This window comes from Thunnus albacares, chromosome 12 (genome assembly GCF_914725855.1).
Source record: "Thunnus albacares chromosome 12, fThuAlb1.1, whole genome shotgun sequence".
NCBI classification, from domain to species: Eukaryota; Metazoa; Chordata; class Actinopteri; order Scombriformes; family Scombridae; genus Thunnus; species Thunnus albacares.
Window position 1 is genome coordinate 26,812,186 of NC_058117.1, and position 18,404 is coordinate 26,830,589.

The 18,404-nt window shown below is 41.2% G+C and overlaps 2 protein-coding genes across 4 annotated transcripts; one reads left to right on the forward strand and one right to left on the reverse strand.

Moving 5' to 3' along the window:
• Positions 1–17: 17 nt before the first annotated feature.
• On the forward strand, positions 18–5,304 carry LOC122994113 (gap junction delta-4 protein-like). 3 transcript variants are annotated; one of them, XM_044368625.1, is made up of 3 exons: positions 18–2,280; positions 2,644–2,945; positions 3,643–5,304. In XM_044368625.1, exons 2-3 carry the CDS (start codon positions 2,882–2,884, stop codon positions 4,794–4,796), a joined length of 1,218 nt encoding a protein of 405 aa, XP_044224560.1. In that variant the 5' UTR covers positions 18–2,280; positions 2,644–2,881; the 3' UTR covers positions 4,797–5,304. The 3 variants fall into 3 exon arrangements, with proteins under 3 accessions (XP_044224560.1, XP_044224557.1, XP_044224559.1); XM_044368622.1 differs by having other exon boundaries at positions 2,716–2,945; XM_044368624.1 differs by having other exon boundaries at positions 18–2,945.
• Positions 5,305–10,569: 5,265 nt separating this feature from the next.
• Positions 10,570–13,450, reverse strand: LOC122994635 (frizzled-8-like). Its single transcript, XM_044369429.1, has one exon. It carries the CDS (start codon positions 13,210–13,212, stop codon positions 11,467–11,469), a length of 1,746 nt encoding a protein of 581 aa, XP_044225364.1. The 5' UTR covers positions 13,213–13,450; the 3' UTR covers positions 10,570–11,466.
• Positions 13,451–18,404: the final 4,954 nt, after the last annotated feature.

Here is an 18,404-nt window from a genome sequence, read left to right on the forward strand (position 1 = left end):
TGTCAAACTGTGCAGCTCATTCAGCAGATGTGTGCTATTACTCGTCTCTTTTCTAGCATATTCCAGCAATTTTATATTAATTTTTAAACATCAAAATTTAGAATGGGAGTGTATGGGAGGAATTACCCTACTGAGTTGGAACCTCTGTCATTTTGAAACCGTTGAACATTTGTCACTGCTCGGACATCCCTTTATCCTTCAGACCCCATTCAAACCTTAAAACATTCTTTCAAAGTTGTATTCTGTGTTGTGATACCTTTTGTACCTTGAGAGAAAATTAAGTCCAAAGTGAGGGGCTCTTAGAGCAGTTTTTCAGATCTCATCAGTCTGTCATGTTATCAGGCACAATGCAGAGCAGGATTTTTTTAGACCAGAAAAAAAAAATTCTAAAAACATCTCACTCCCACGGTTTTAACTCTCCAAACACCCTCACACTATTGCCACAAGCCTCCTCTCTCTCAAAATGTACAAATAGTTCCCATAGGAGTTCTAGTTATTGAGATCTAAACCTTAATTTATAGTGAACAAGCTGTCTGGTTCTCATTGACTCCAATACAAACTGCAGGTGGTCCCTCCTGTTTCTTAGACTTAGCTACAGATTCTCTCCTGTTTTGCCTTTTTAAAGGCATTCACAATCATTATTAGAGATAGAAACATCTCCTGTAGAAACCACAGTATTTTTCCACAGGAGCAAACTGGGAGGGAGAGAAACATCCCCAGGACCAGGACTGAAAAACACTGCAATTAACAATTCTCACGAACACCATCACAAAACTCAAATGGATGGAGAAACAAAGCCAGTATTAGTTAACATTCACCAATACATTTCAGCCCAAAGCACCTTGATTAAATAATTTATCTGTTTTGTATAAAACAAACCTAAATTTAAAATAAAATATTTCAGTCACAGCCCAGCTCCAGGAAGCTCCGATAAATATGAGCTATCACTCACTCACTTAGAAAACACCATTAATCTCATGTTCAGTGCATACTCATGATACTAACCTACAAAGACCCACAGTGATCTTTAGGGATAACGGAGGAGAATTTGAAGAATCAATGCACAATTTAGTATGAGTGTAACATCTGCCGACTAATTACTGTACGTAACAATGTAATTTGTTAGCTAGCGTACCTTTCAGGAAGCAAGATAGTCATAGCTGACCAGCATGCATATTTAAACTAGTGTATAAACAAAAGTATAATGATAAGTGATATCAGAAAACATACCTTAAACATCAGGTGCCAGCTCCTTTACTGAGTCGTGAAGGTCAGGTAAGTTAATAGCTGGAGATTTGAGGCTGGAGTTTTGGGGTTTTTTTCTGTTCGGGCACCCAGGGACACGACAGGAGCCCAAACGAACCAATAAGGTCCGGCTGCTGGACCCTTCTCAAACAAGCTCCCTTGATTGGCCAAAAGGGTTTTACGATCTCTAAACAGCGCCCGCCCCTGGCTCTACAGGTGCACAAATCTTTTGCTCCACATTTAACAGACATATGTGGTGCAAAAGTGAGAGCGCGGAAGCAGTTGTAGTTATTGACTTGTTTGTTCTGGAAAAATATCCAAGGAAAAAAAAATGTATTTGTGAGAAAATATTCTACAGGGTGTGCAACCCTCATTGCACGAATTCACATTCCTATTTGCGGATGACTTCACAGTATTTGATGAGGGTGTGTGATGTTCATGTTCACTGCAGCAACTGTAGCAAAAATGTGAGTGTATGAGTTTCTTAATTTGCGATTCGTAGAGAAGGATTTGTGCACCTGCAATGAAGAATTTGAGAAGGTGTGACTTTTGCGTTGAGTTTGTGGAAGAGAAAAAAAACTATAAGTTCGCAACTCTACAGCATTCTTCTCTGTGACGTCAAATTTACTGATACATGTGTGACTATTTTCTACAACTACAAGTTCCACTGTCACTGTCACAGGTGCTCAGTTTTGCTCCAATAATACCTTCATACTTCCTCTTCATATCCAGCAGCCTGTGTTTTTGGTTCTGGCTTAAATCCAGAATGTCCCTGGTATTATCGACATCATCCTCTTTCTCATAGGTGGTGGTGGTTCCTTCACTGTCGCTGGCTACCTTTTGGCTAGTAACATTAGCTGTAACGTTAGCCTCCTGACTATCATTCGCCTCTTCAGCCTGGTTGGGAGCAGCTTTCTGAGCTGACTGAAGATAATATTTCTATGCCTTCTGCCTCAGAAGAAGATCAGTCTAAGTTCAATGCAGCATTTACCCCAGAGGAACCGTCGACTGCTGTGTTCTCAGTTGCATAGCAAGGTAACGTTAGCGTGCAAGTTCCATGTGGGGTTGGTGAAAACTTTTTGGAATGCAAGTGTCTTTTACAATTATGCATTGTACATTCCTAGGTTATTTTTTTATGGGTTATGGTTGTTAGATAAGTATTTATTAGTTGCTTTTTTTGTCAACAGTCATAGCCCACTGCCCTATTTTGTTTTTGTTGTTTTTTTCTTTTCTGTGAAAGTAAATGAGGTGCTCTTAAAAAGGGCTCAATACCTTACGCACTTTGTTAAAATGACCTGTTGCAAATGTGGTCAGCAATAAAACACACAGCTACACGAATCCCTGAAGTAATTGTGTCCTGTGTGTCATCTAATGATAATGATGATTGCCTTCTTCCAGTAAGGTTGACTGGCACCTCGACATCCCAGCAATGCTTTGATGGCAGCCTGGTAAGAATAGCTCTCTCCACAGGTCCTGGGCTCAACAGACAAGACTGAGGAGCAGTAACACAACGTTGGAGGTGACCGGATTTAGTAGCAAGCTGTGCTGAAGGAGACAGCAACATAGGGACTTCTCCTGGCTACAAAATCAATTCGAGTTATTTTCTTATGGGATCACGTTTTTTATTTACTGAACAATGAGCACGATGGGAGCAGCAGATCTACTCTTCATCACTATCAGTCATAATATTTCCTTTATGGGTAAGTCCCTTCAAAGTGTATCTTCGTTAGTTAAAATATTAGAAATGAAGCAGTGTTACTACAGTAAGAGTCTATCTATCAATAATTTTGTCATCCTGTAAATTAGTTATTTTGGTCTATTCTGTTATTCTGAACACAAAATCTGTAGCATGTTTGTCTGTCCTGGAAGAAGGATCCCTCCTCTGTTGCTCTTCCTGAAGTTTATTTAATTTTTTTCCCTGTTAAAGGGTTTTTTGGAGGGATTTTTTGTTTAAATCGAGGGTCTAAGGATAGAGGATGTATTGTGCTGTAAAAATTGTCATATTGGGCTGTATTAATAAAAACAGACTTGATTTAACCTTAAAAACAAATGTATTCTTAATCCTGCAGTTGTTATTTAAAAAATCTGTAGTAATAATCAATAATTGTTTTTCCCTTTATAATTTTCAATTTGTTGTTGATATTCATATATTTAACTTAAAAGTACATTTTCATGTAACTGCAAACAATCATTTTATCCATTGTCTTCTTTTTTATAACCATAAAGAAAATACATTGTATCCCAATTTCTTTTCATTCATAAATGTTGTTGGGTTCTGCAAAGACAAAGCCTACTGTAATTTCCTCACAGATTCACTTAAATTTCACCATATTTGTCAATTCAGTGATCTACATTCATTATAACGTAAATTACTTGGTCATCTTCTCTCCATTGTAGGTAAAACCTGGTGGATGTTGATGCTGGTTTTACGTCTGCTGGTCCTCTTACTAGCCGGTTTCACCCTCTTTCGTGACGAGCAGGAGAGATTTATCTGCAACACCATCCAGCCAGGCTGCTTGAATGTTTGTTTTGACGTATTCGCTCCTGTATCCATCTTCCATCTGTGGCTGTTCCACCTTATTCTTCTCTGTCTTCCACATTTGATGTTTGCAATTTACATCATGCATAAAATATTGTCTTATCCATACTTTGGAGCTTTCTACAGCGACAGGAATCGAGGAGGTTCACCTTTCACCCTGGACAACTCGAGCTCCTCAAGAGAACTGTCCTTGAATAAAGCTCCACTTAATGACCTCCCGCGTGAATGGGGAACGCCGCGCTTCTACTGCGCCTACTTCCTGGTTGTGATTCTACGGATCCTTCTAGAAGTGGTTTTTGGTGCAGGGCAGTTTTTTCTCTTTGGTTTGTCTGTTCCAAAGAGCTTCCTCTGTTACGAGGCTCCCTGCACATCTGGAGTCGAATGCTACATCTCCAGACCTACTGAGAAGACCTTAATGCTCAACTTCATGCTAGGCGTCACCTCCTTGTCCATACTACTGAGTCTGGTTGACCTGGTGAGCTCCATGAAGGCGATGGTGAGATGGAGGAGGAAGAGGGAGATGCTGATAGAGGAGATGAGTAAAGGAGAGCAAAGCAGTGTCTTTACAACGACAACTGCATCTGAAGACACTGATGTCCTTTTAAGCAGGAGAACCAGCCCAAGTGGAAGTTCAAAGAATGGTCTCAGAGATGAAAAACATACTGCTGGTGTTGTGCCAAATGCTGAGCTTCTTCATTCAAAGGTGACTGGAGGACCCACCTTTAAAACAGGTATAACTGCTGATGACAAGAGCCTAAAATGCATAGATACAAAGGCAGAGATGTCCCGCTCACCTACTCCCATGAGCACTCTGGCACCAACCCACTTTGTCCTCCACAGCCACCTGAGACCTCCGCTGTGCCCTCGCCCAGAGAGGGGACCACTACCAAGCACTAGTATGCCAACACCCATGGGTGTCAAAAAGCTGGGCCAGTACACCCCAGTGGAGGCAAACTCAAGCCAACAGTCTGACATCAGTGACTCTCCTCAAGACAAGAGGGCATGGGTGTAATGGACAGGAAAGGTGAAAGAAGCCCAAATATTTTGCTTGAATCTGTGTCATGCATGAATTCATAGAACCTATTATTGTTCTGTTGTAATTTAAAAGCTGCACGAATTATATACAGTATAATATGAACAAGAAATTATTACTGGACTCTGCAATTCCTCTCAGCTCTATGGAGCCCATTAGCTGCTTTTAGCTCATTATTTTGGTTTTCCAAAATTCTGCCCTGGTCAACTTTGTGTCCAGCTGCAGTATGCACTACACTACATACCCAGCATCAATGGCAGACAGACGAAGTTACCCACTTGTCAGCATCTGGTGAAGAATGTTGAAAATCTAACAAGCTATATATGTTGCTTTTGCAATCTACTGTAAAAAGCCAGATATTTTTCTCAAGAGCTAGTAAAGGGCAAAAGGCATCTTATCTTATCTTCTCCTAATTTTTGTTTTTTTAAGATGCAAGTTTCATATGACACAACTGATGTGTAGCTTTTCTTGTTGCATGCTTGAAAGAAAGCACATTTTTTAAAAAAGTAATTATTAATAAAATTTCTTGTGCAAATTCAAATGATTGGCATCGTTTTACTTCTTAACAGCACCCTGAACTGTTTCTGTTTTTTTATGAGAAAATGAGTCACTCCAAAAACACACTGTCTGACCTTGAAGGAGCTGTGGTTCCAGTGTTCAGCTGTTGTCTGGATTACTGAGTGCCGGCAGCCATAACAGACACACTGACCTGACCTCTGACCTCTCACATGACCGCTCGACGACCCAGCCATGACCTGACTCAAGCCAACCCTGCTCAGATAAGGTCTTGTGATGTACAATATTAAAAATATCACATATTGCCTCACTAATAAATGCGCAGTATCAGTGACAAACATCAGTGAAAACATTCCGACATGCCACATATTTTACTAGAACTTTTTATGTTGGCATAAGAGAGATTACAGTTGATGTATCCAACATATTTTCTTATCACCAAAATAATGTTTTTGGGAGTAAAAGTTATAAAACTCAACACAGGAAAAGGAGCCTGAACACTATAAATGGCAGAACTGCAAAAAGTGAACACAGTTTCAGTCAGAATAGATGATGACCTCTTGATATTTTCTGTTGCACTTTTTGATCACCTGACTGCCATTTTCATTACATGAGTCATCTTCGCATTTGCATCCGTTGTGGTCTTTTACAGCTCTTTCTGTATTTGTGTGTGGATTCCTATTAGTCTTTATTTTGAATAGTGACTGTTGACTCATTGTATGCCTCTGTATATGACCTTCAAAGGGCACAAAAGACTCTGAAACTGCATTTACTTCATCATCCTGGGACCAAACATTTTCCCACTGAATCGTAGTAGTTTTATTATCTTCATATGTGGAGATGGCCCTGTTCTGGAAAATGTTTGTTGATCTCATACTCCAGTTTGGATAAAACAATGACTATGATGCAGTAACACAACCCCTGAGACACATTACCTCCACTGTATCCATGACCCTAACACATGCCTCATACCTCTCTCATTCTTCCTCTGCTTTGGTATTTATGGCAGCTAAGACATGCAGAAACATTAGCAGGTTGGCCAGTGGTCAGCTGGGTGCTCAGAGAAAGGACCGTACTGTCACTCATGGAGGTCAAGAAGTCAAACAAGCAAACCTGGTGACCCTACACATGCGTCAACCCGCATTCACACAAAACAGTGTCCCAGATATTTAGTATGCGTCTGTTGTCAAGCTAAGACTCTCACACAGAAACACTTTGGTTAAACATGTGTCCTTGGCAAAATCCCAGCCACCATGGCGGTTTTAACACATGGTGCAGACATGATACAAGCCATGTTCCAGGCACCAACTTGTCGTACCATCTATAATAAGATCATACGGAGCATTTTGGTTGCACCACCCCTTTAAAACATGGGTTTATCAATAGGACTTTTTGATGGCATGTCTTATAGATTTAAAAAAGAAAATTAAGATATAATGCAACACACTGTCCAGAATTATATAAAGTAAATAATGATGATTGTTTATTGACATTTATGCAAGTTTCATGGTGGAAACACAAGGACTGTCTTGGGTTTCTACTGGCATCACATAACCTGAGAAAAATATTACTTTTACTACCATCTAGTGGTCATTGGTAACAAGTGCAGTTGATGGTTTTTTGACAGAAATAACCTCAAATCACAGTGGCCCCCAGTGATTTGGTTTATTAATTTGTATGAAAATCACACTTCTTTTTTCCCATAACACACATATATTACCAATGATGACTTTCTTTCATGAACTGGTTGATATGTCACTCAAAGACAAAATGCCTTATGTGTGGATTCTGTGTTGAGACATCAATACAGAGCAGAATATTAGGAGTCGGTGCCTTCGCTTCCCATCGATCTCCTCTTCAGCTGAAGTTAACGTATCAACCTGCGCCTGCCTCAGGTGCAATAACACTCTCCGATCTCAAGGGTGACAGACGGAGGGGATTGAGAAGTAGGAGGGAAAACTCATCATTGACCACAACAGCACATCAGAGAAGATGTCAGAGGCATCAGAAACATCGATTACCCAGCATCCTCTTCACCTTTGGTAGTAGTTGGGGGGGGGGGGATGGGTAGTTAGGGTGCTCCCTAACGGCCATGGCTTGGAAAACAAAATCCATTCTGTCTTCCTTTGATGTTAATGATAGAGGGATTGTACAGAGAAAAAAAAAGACAGACTGATCCAGGAGTGTTGGTTTTCTGTAAAGGGAGGCTGAATGGCTTATATGTCTCGTCTTTGCTTTGATTTTACCACTGAACAGTTCATCAAGGAGTGTGGCTAACAAGAGCTGTGCTGCTCTTGACTATACTTAAGCAAATGTAATTTTAAAAAAAACACACTAAAACAATAATTAAGGCTACATGGGTTTAAGCACGTCAAGTACTTTAAGATCAGCTAAGATCAGCTAAAGAAAACAAGTGCCTGTTCCTTGGAGAAAGCTAAAAATGTTGCGTGTGGCATTTTTAAAGACCAATTAAATTCATTTTGCAACCTTGGTACAATTACGACCCAAACGTAGCCAGACTTGTTGCCAAACTAAAACACATGAGCTTTGTTCCTGCTATTGTACTTAAGGTGGAAAACAGCCACTTGAGAATTGATTTAACCCATTCAGATGTGTGCTAACCTATTACAATGACTTTCATTAATTCATTGTATTTTTCCTTATGTTATGTAACATTACTTCTGATTGAGGATATACTTCTTGGGCTGCTCTTTTCTACCCCTGCAGAAATAGCAGTAATGACAAACATAACCTTTGACCTCTCATCTCTCACATCTACACCCCTCACCCTGCATGACTTTTCACAAGCCAGTGAGATGAATGATAGGCTTTAAATATATATATAGAGAGAAAAGCTTATGGTTTTCAATGATTTAGGTCGTTGGTCCCAGGATGCTTTGGGGCAGAAAGCAGTGAGGTCATCTGTCTATCACGAGGGTTTGTCAGTTAGGCCTAGGAGAAATGTTTGTTTTAGACAGCATAGTGAATTAACATGACATATAGCTGTTATTGAATGCAAAAGGCTCCCCACCCAGCTATGTATACATTCTGAAATAATAGGCTATGATTGCTATGTGACCTTTAATAGCCTGTGTAAGCCACTCAGACATCTTAACATGATTTGTTCAAAACCAACCAGAGTCTGACAAGTAATTAGATCATTAGACAAAGACAGCATTCATAAACATCCTAATTGGAGGCAATGAAGAGGAGTTGAGTTCTCTGGGTTGCACCAATAGGATCTCTCTGTGATGAGCTCTTCCTGAACCGGTAAGTCGGTTTCTTGTTTATGTTAGAAGGAGATGGATCAGACATGACCTCTCAACCCATTTCCTCTGTTGATTTTTGCTTTGGGCTGGGGGGGGGGGGGGGGGGGGGGGGGGGACATGCTCAGCCCCCTGCCACAACATACCACACACACACCACACACCACACACCACATGAAGAGGAAGCCAACTTGTCTTGTGGGTAACAAGAACAGGCACAGCAATTTGTTAATATTGGACTGAGCAAACAGTCCCTTAACTTAACTGATGCAATTACTGGGGGAGATAAATTCAACATTTGTCAAAGTTGTTACAATTAAGCCTCTACAGGGAGTAACTCATTTGCTTACTTAAATATATTGTATTCTATCATGGTTAATTGGGTATGCAAGGCAATTTATTGATTAATGGTAACGTCTGACTCAGATATTTCCACTGTTTTAAGTCTCTGTATGAAGAAGTTTGGTAGATAAAAGCAGACATCACTGGCCTCAAGAAAAAAAACCCTATTCACATAAAGTCTTAAACAATGAAGCACCCAGCAGGTGGCGCCAACTGTACAACTTCATGTTATGTTGCTTAAACCACTGTGATGATCCTGAAGTTTCCAAACATACAACATATTTCAGGCAGTATTTGAGGACATAGTTATATGATGATGGTTAAGAATTAGAAGTTTATTACACAAACTTACATCGGAAACAAGTGACATGTTTACAATCTGGTAGCTTGACTAACTGAATATTCTGAGACTAAATGCTCCATAAACCAACTTTGTAGATGTGTGCTCAGTTTTATGCTTTACTTCAGTTTTTAATTGTAACCACCAGGTGTCAGCATTATACAACAATAGTCATCTCTCTTCACCCAAGTGGAATTTAGTCGTCTCCAGGGTTTCGACCACATCATGTAGTTTTATATGCATAGTTAATATCATTTCAGTTTATGAATGATTATAGGAATACTATGGAATGTCTAATCTTTTTTTGAAGACATTCTTATGCTATAAATAGACCTCCGATGCGCCCCTGCATCCATTACGCACAAACTTTTAACATTTCCAAACTCAGGACCTCACTGATGATGCTGATGTTACAGCTGCTGGTCTGTGAGACTCTGCTCAGCAGCTGTTAAAGAGTTCTACACTGTCACACTAAACGGACCACACACTGCACGGCGGTAATTACCTTTACGCACGACAGAAAGCCTGCGGGTACACTGTCTGTCCCTCCTCACTGACGTCTTAATTATGAGCCTCGGGCATCTCTACACAATCCGCCGTATTAGGAGTAACCTGAACTGTCCGCTTAATAACATGCATTTCAAGCCATATATCAAAAAACAAATATTTGTTCTGAAACGTTTGATACTTTTTTCAATTGCTAAGATGAACTAAACTTTGCTTCTGGCATCATTTTCTGCTTTGCTTCTAATGTTTATTTCTTTAAAATTCTGAAAAAGGCCAATTACACCGGAAACAAGATTATTTATCTTTCTCTTCTGCTTGAAAAACAAAGAAAATAAGTCTTGAGGAGTGCAACTAATTGACTTTTAAACCGTGTAGAATCGGAAAATGTAAAATAGGTTCAACATGGGGCAGGAGTCGGAGTTAATAACATGAGTAAAGCGCAGGGGGCATTAAACTGAGAAGACCACCTGTGGTGCCTCTATTGCCATGCCGATGTTATTCCTCGCGTCTCACAGCATGCGGATCTGCAACACTGGGGAGATTTAATAGAGCTTTCTTATCCTGTGTGGCCCCAAATGCAGGTTACAACTTTCGGTTAACATCTACAGTACACGTGTCATAATTCAACCATTACGCACAATACAGAGATGTTGACCAGATTGTGCGTTCTGCCACACCAGTCCACAATATTCAGTTTGTGTTTCAGAGCATGCATTGTAATAACAATAGTAGTGTCAAATCCCAGAACAAAGTTTTGACGAGAGTGACCAGGACGCATGAGTAAAAATTCAATAAAAGTTGTTTTATTCTCAAAATAAAATCTTCTATCAAAGTGAAAATTATACATATTTACAATCTCGTAAATTTTCATATACAAATGTACAATGTATGTACACCAATAATTATATAAATACACTTTACGCGCTAATGCAACCCGTATGAGACAGTATTAAGGCATTGATTAATGTACTTGTAAATCCATTTCATAGACGAAAAAAAAAAAACCCAACAAAAAAACAGCACAGCACTGGCCTGATTTCAAACAGAGCAGTCTCATTGTGAATCTTATGTTTAAGACACAGCGGTTCTTTACAGTTTTACAAGAAGAAGAGAGCCTTAGCTATACCATGTAACCTATCGACATGGGGGATCTTGTCAGCTGAACGCATTCAATTAAGCTAAGATAAGACTCTGCATTCTTCGTGCCAGGTACATTGTTCTGCTGCTGACAGTCTCATTATTTAAAGAGAAGCCATTAGGCGCTCATTAATGTGCTAATTACAACACGCTGATGGACAATCCCAACACAATTAGTTACCCCCCTCCCCTGCCCACACAGTCTATTCAAACCCATGGACGTCATTTGGATAAGGCAAGGAGGGAGCACTTTCCATAAGTAATATATAAGTCCAAACTGATCTTATAACTTTTATAAGCAGAATGGAACATTTATGACCACAAATGCAACACGTATTTCACATTAGGGGAGTGCTCAGGACCAAAGCTTCATCTAAACTGGCAGTTCGGTGATTCACTTTGAATAATTTACCAAATTAACCAAATTATTTTAAATTAGTCTTTGCGCCACTTTGTCCCCAAAGAAGCTGATATGCGCTGGTTTTTAAGTCTTTAGCGTCAAATGACATAAGATGCATTTGAGCGGACATCCCTCCCGTGTTCAGACCCGGGACAGTGGCATCTGTTTGGGGCAGGAGACGGAGCTGGCCGTACCGGATCTCCAGGTCAGTCCCGTGCTCACGTCACTGTACATGGAGCCCGCGGAGGCCTTACTCCCCCAGCAGCACCGCGTGCAAAAAGTCCTCCAGGAGTCCAAGGTTTTCCCGGACCAGATCCAGGCCCCTGAGGTGATGCCCACCAGGAGGCACATAAAGTATTTGAGCATGAACACAGCATAGTCCGGCCTCTGCCTGTTCGGGTCCGTCATGCACGTACAGTTGTGCGTAATTTCCCACGTCTGTCTGTTATGCTGCTCGTAAAAGTAACACGCCACTATGACAGTGGCTGGGACGGTGTATAAAACTGTGAAAACTCCTATCCGGATCATCAGCCTCTCCAGCTTGTCAGTCTTTGTCCCCCCTTGTTTGATAACACTCCTGATCCTGAACAGAGAGACGAACCCGGCCAACAGAAACATGGTGCCGATGAACAGGTAGATAACTAGAGGTGCCAAAACAAAACCTCGCAGGTTATCCAAATTCTGGTTACCCACGTAGCATATCCCAGCCACAGAGTCCCCGTCAACAGAACTCAGAGCCAAAACTGCTATGGATTTCATGCTGGGGATGAGCCAGGCGGCCAAATGAAAATATTGTGCGTAACTGGCAATGGCCTCGTTCCCCCACTTCATTCCTGCAGCGAGAAACCAAGTGAGAGACAGTATCACCCACCATATCGAACTGGCCATGCCGAAGAAATAGATAAGCAGGAAAACTATGGTGCAGAGCGCAGGACCTGTGGTTTCATAGTGGATGTGTTCAACTCCGTTTTCCCTGTTGCAGGCCACTTCCTCGTGTCCGGCGATCAGTCTGACAATGTATCCAACGGACACAAACATGTAGCAGGCAGAGAGGAATATGATGGGGCGCTCCGGGTACTTAAATCTCTCCATGTCGATTAGAAAAGTCGCCACAGTTGCAAAAGTGGAGATGAAACACAGGACGGACCAGAGGCCGATCCAGAAGGCAGTGAAAGTCCTCTCTTCCTGGGTGAAGTAAGGATTGTGGCACGGCATGGCGCAGTTCAAGATCTGACCCGTTTTGACGCGGTTGTGCAGCGGGTGGCTGTCGCTGGTAACCGGCACCATGGGCGCACGGCAGAAGCATCCTGTCTCACACGGGGAGGCTGCTGGTTTGTGCTTCCCGGGGATGCCGCGACCGTACGCGTTCTTTTTCCTAGGGTTGTAAGGCTTCGAGGGGTGGTTGGTTGGCTTCGCTACCACTGGTGACGCGGTGGTGGTCTGGCTCTGGTTGTAGTCCATGCACAGCATATCCTGGTGGCCTTGCTCAGGCAGCAGGTCGCACCTCATCCGATCTGGCCACGGGAAGCCGTACTGCCTCATGAGCGGAGCGCAGCCAGCTTTGGCCCGTTCACACACGCTCCTGCACGGGGGCAACGGCTTCTTGTAGTCCTCTAGGCAGATCGGTGTGTACATGCTGCAGAGGAAGAAGCGCAGGTCCGGGGAGCACTTTATCTCCACCAGCGGCCAGAACTGGTGCACCTCCAGGCCGGCTTCGTCCTGCGTGTCGTGGTTGAACTGATTGGGCATGTAGGTGTTATTGTAGCCGATGCCTTTGCACAGAGGCACGGAGATCTCCTGGCATTGGTGCTCCTTGGCCGCCATGCAGCCAGTTCCGTGCAGGACGAGGGTTAACAGCACGCACCATCCCGGGATGCTCCTCTCCATCGTTGGTTTCTGTGCGCGATTCGTCCCTAGACAAAGTGCCAACGAACTTGCGCTTTGCAAGTAAGCTGCAAGTCCGATCACTCCAAGGATACTGCTGAACTCATGCTAGAGCGCAGTACAGTTTGTGCTGTTCTGTAGTATGCGTAATATTCCAAAAAACAAGCGCTTTACTTTCACACAGTCTGGGTTACTGCTAGTCTTCGCTCTCCCTTTGTGTCGGTGCAGCACCGTGTGTCTCTCTGCATGCTCTGTGTTTGGTGGGTGCGTTGGGTTTTATACGAGAGGAGCGAGGACACTCCCCCAGCATGGGCGGAGAGGGAGAATAAGTCAATCAAGGGTTCCTTCTATAGGAGTTTGTTTAAAATGTTCACCCTGGAGGAAGGGTTATAATCACTTTGTCCCTGTTTACACCACCCCCCAATACACACACTCTACCCTTTACAAACAACGAGAAGGGGGAGTTATAATACAATAGAAACATTAGGAAGGAATGTAATTAGGGATGCAGACAGTGGGGAGTAAACTAACATAAAGTCAACCTATCCAATTTATTAGGCTGACAGGATAAATAGCAGCACTGATGAAATTTAAACAACTAAGGGGGAAAATATAAATACATTCTTCACTAAAAGTGTATCATTTTTGTTCATCTAACTGGAGGTCAAACTTTATGCATCTACTGATTTTATCACCACATCACTGCTGCAAGTCTTTCTCTCACTCACGTCTGCGTCTCTCTCTCACTGTGTGTACATTTTCAAAATTAGAAATGGTTTATTCTTGAATATGACTGCCTTCTGACAGATTAAAACTCCAAAAAGTCCTTTATAAAACAATGAATCTCTGCAGACTTACATCAAGATGTGAGCGTAAGCTACATTTCTTAATTATGAGTACACATGTATGTTTAATTTGTTTTATATTTACTTAATTTTAAAGATTTAAAAAACAACAACACATCATTTCCCATTGTTTTATCTAAACAAAGAAGAAATCTTTAGTTTAAACGTGGTTGAAGCCATCAGCCTCCCACGTTATCGTAAAAAAAAAACATAAAGTAGGGTGCAGGAAAGTAAAGCACTTTCACAGTCGTTCTTACAGTCCATATCTTTATCCAAAACTTCTTCAAATGGTCCCCAGATATTATTAAAACTTTGACTAAAGTCAATTTTCACAGGGTAAAGTGAGGAAGGACACTTCTTCAAGTCTTTTAGCTGTAACCCCCATGGTTCATTTTAGCTGCAAAGTTTATAAAAAGCAAATGCATCTGTCGTTCATTGGCAAACGGTTCTTAAAGCCACAAGGGAGCACTAGTCTGATACTGTCCGTCATTCACTTTCCACTTCCAGTCTCTGTGAATCTGATAATGTGTGAAGATGTGCATGTGGACTAAGAGTTTAATTATGTGTGTAAGAACGAGAGAACGTGCATCTACATGTGTGACAGTATGAGAATATATCTGCATGTACAGTATGTTCGCATATGGGGAAAAAGAGAGACAGAGTGTGTGTGTGTCTGTGTGTGTGTGTGTGTGTGTGTGTGTGTGGTAAGGGAGGTTAATGTGGTCTTGTTAGCCCACAGCAGGGGGTCATCTTGGTTTAAAGGGAGGGGGCTGTTTGTCTTAACGCCGGTGCCAATGTTTCACTCGGTGCATGCTGGGCTGATGATTACTGCGACGCACCACCAGGCCAAACAAACAGGACAGTATGTGTGTGTGTGTTTAAACAGTTTCAGAGCTCAGCCCAAAGAAAATAAGCTAACATGTGCAGATACGGCAATTTGATAGCACTAATTAAAGTGATTCACACTTCTTATTGGATTCATCAGCTTCAAATGGAGCAGGGACAGTTTGGCAGACATGCAGCAATCCACAGGTTTTTATCTGAACCAATTAGCCCTGAGCTCCGGTGTTTGTTAAAGGACGCTTGGCTCAGTTTGGGGTCTCAAATGAAGGTTGTGAGGGTGCTGGGTAAACTGGTAGTGACAAAAATGCTCTCAAAATTGAATTTAAGATACTTTACTGTAACTTTTTAGCACTCACTGTATCCCTGTATTTGACAAAAAAACACTCATCTTGCTGAAAAGTAGGACAAAACGATCAAAAACAATATATCATATTGGTATGATGTGACTACTAATGTGTGATGTGAAGGTGCCCTTTGTCAGAACAGACATACTGACATCACATGTTCTTCCTTAGTTCGAGAACATAAAAATACATGGCTAGGTTTCTCAGAGTTTGTCTCAGAGGGCTCCATGTTCTGTACAACATACCCAACAACCTTCAGTTCTGATAAGTAAACACTTGATACAAAACATGCCACTCATTCCTCAACTGCTTTTAGTACACTTCAGCTAATTAGAGTCTTTGCCCAGGGGTGCTTTTGGCAGTGATGGGTGCTGTTGGTTTCAGAGACTGAACCAGCGATGTAGAACTACTTAGTAACATATTAAACCCCCCCCGACCACACAATCACCTACAGCTGAAGCCAATGTGTTTACTTCTCCATCAAGTCGTTCTAGTTCTTTCATAGATGCCTAGATAGCGCAGGGTTCGACTGATAGTTCAGAGTAGGATTAAACCTTTTTATTGTCATAACATCAGTGTAAGGTATATTTTAGGTTTTAACTGTATTTATCTATATTTTTCTACCACCTACATCTACAGTATGTTTGTCTCCCAGACATTTGACTTTTACTTTTCAGAGAATTTGAATTCTTTCAGGTTAAATGTTACTTAAAAGCTAACAAAAAATGGATTGCTGGCAGACCTTTATATGCTAGTGTGCACGCACCAAAATAAAGGGTTTATTCCTAAAAGCTATATACTCAGTTTAGAAAAAATGTTGTCCAATGTTTACTGCTCGACATATAAAGAACACACACATTTATACAATTTGTAAAAGGTTAGTATTTTTTTAAGATGAAGCTGCAGTAGGTAACTTTGCATTTTCATGGTTCCAAATGGCAGCGATGGAGTTATTGTAAATTTACTGCAAGACTTACGACTTCCTGAACACAATCATGGTAGATTTCATGCTGTTTAACATACCCTACCCTAAGAGAATTTAAGAAAACAGACTGAATTTGCAGCATTTCCTCTTTGGAGTTCAGATGCGTCATAACCCCACTTTGTTATTTTGGTAAATGTTTTCATAAATGCTTTGCAGCTTTGATGGTTTCAGATAGCTGACAACCTCAGCAATATTCAGTATTTAGTTTTACTTTGACACCAGCAATCATTTTGTCAGAACAGGTGGAAAATTTTTCTCCCGGTGGAACGAGACTCCTCTGACATTCCCATGTACAGCGAAGGGACTTTCTTGGGACTGATCCAGATGCCTCACGCTGGGCCAGCCGTCTCCAGCCGAGCTGTGAACCGCAGGTGAAAGTCGTAGGAAAACAGGTGCCTCCTTCTCCCACAAGGGCGAACAGAATAGCAGGCTGAGCATCGGTTACACCAATCGCTGTCTATCAGAGTGGAACCCGTATTGATTAACAAGGCTGATAGACTCGGCGGCCCCAGCCACCAACTGTCGACTACGCCTCCCGCCTTCTGTGTGCAACAGTGATAGTGGGTTTAGGGTTACGCGTTGGCCCCCTGCATACCAAATTTAAAAGGGTGGAAATGGAATTACTGCATCTGTTTAGAAGTCAATTTCTGCATTCTCCGGGCTGCCCACCCTACCACTCCTCTATCTAACCTCCCTCCTTGCCTCTCTCTTGCTCCCCCCCAGATCTTTCCCCCCGATTCTCCCAGGGCTCTCAAAGTTCATGATGCAAAAGAAAAAGGCGAGGGAGGGGGGGAGGTGGGGGTTCTCACAGAACTACTGAGGCGTGCTGTGAAACTCTGAAATGTTTGTCTTTGCAATCTTCTCCTGGGAAGTTTTGCCTTGTGATACTCTCAAATTTTACTATCCTTCCTATGAGATAAGGTACTGAATCAGTGTCGATTACTGTATTAATTAATGTTGATTTGTGTCATTGTTGGGGCACAAAACCCCAAATATTTTCACTCTAAAAACTCAGCTCAGCACTTTATTCAAATTTTCACTTACAAACAAACAAACAAACAAACAGTAAATGGTAAAATACACAGTAAAATAGCAAACTTGATTGATCTGATACTTATTGTTCTTTGGTCACAATAAAAAGTGTTTGAGTTAGTGCGGTTGTGTCTTTGCAAACTTTTTAAAAGATGAAATAAAATTGAATCAAAAAATGGAGAACTGCCAGCCAGTCAGAACATTAAGTAAGTGAGTAAAAATTTATTTACGTGGGTGTTTTCAAAGGAGAAGTTACAAACTGCTTCAATCCTTCGGTCCCAAACCAACATTGTGTACCCTTTATGCATTCAGTTCTTAAAAGTGGGTCACAAATTTATAGTTTGATTTATAAAAAAGGCTTGGTAAGTTCCTAAAACAGCTGTGCAATACAATTGTTTGCAAGCGTTACTTATAGAGGAATAAATAGTACATTTGTTGGAGGTCTGGAGGATGTGAATGTTTGTTAAAATAATACAAAATATCAATACAAGGTGTTTTAAAGCATCACTTTATTCATTCATGAGTTATCCATGAAAAATGAATAAACTCATGATTTTTGTTGGAAAAAGGTCTCTCAAGACTTTTTATTGTCAGTTTTTACAATAGGTGGTTCTTGTATTCAGATTCTCTGACAGGAAAAATAACACATAAAGTATTTTAATCTTTTTTTTTTTTTTATTGCTAATGATTTATGAGTACACTTAAAATAAAAATCCACCATTACATTTTTTTTTTGTGTGTTTGGAACAGAATTGGGCAGCTCTACAGCAGCAGGACTGTGTATGTGGGATTGAAATGAAATAGCCAAGATCATGGTAATGAAGGAACATGTCACGAAGTGCAGTGAGGCTCATTAATATGTTTTATAGTTTTAGGACAAAAATACTCTACATCAGGCTTTGGCTACACAGCTAATATTCATTGTTGGTTTTGGTCTTTTCGTGAGATTTGTTGGCACTCGGAGTAATATAGACTATTCCAAGAATGATCATTTAGGCTCAAAATATCAAACAAACACGGGAACAATAAAAATGGAACGAAATCAGAAATAACAGAAGACGAGTGACTTTCTACAAGTTAACGGAGGGATTTGAAGCCTGATGGAGATGATCTCACTCCATTCAGCTTTTTGCCTTAATTTTGTTC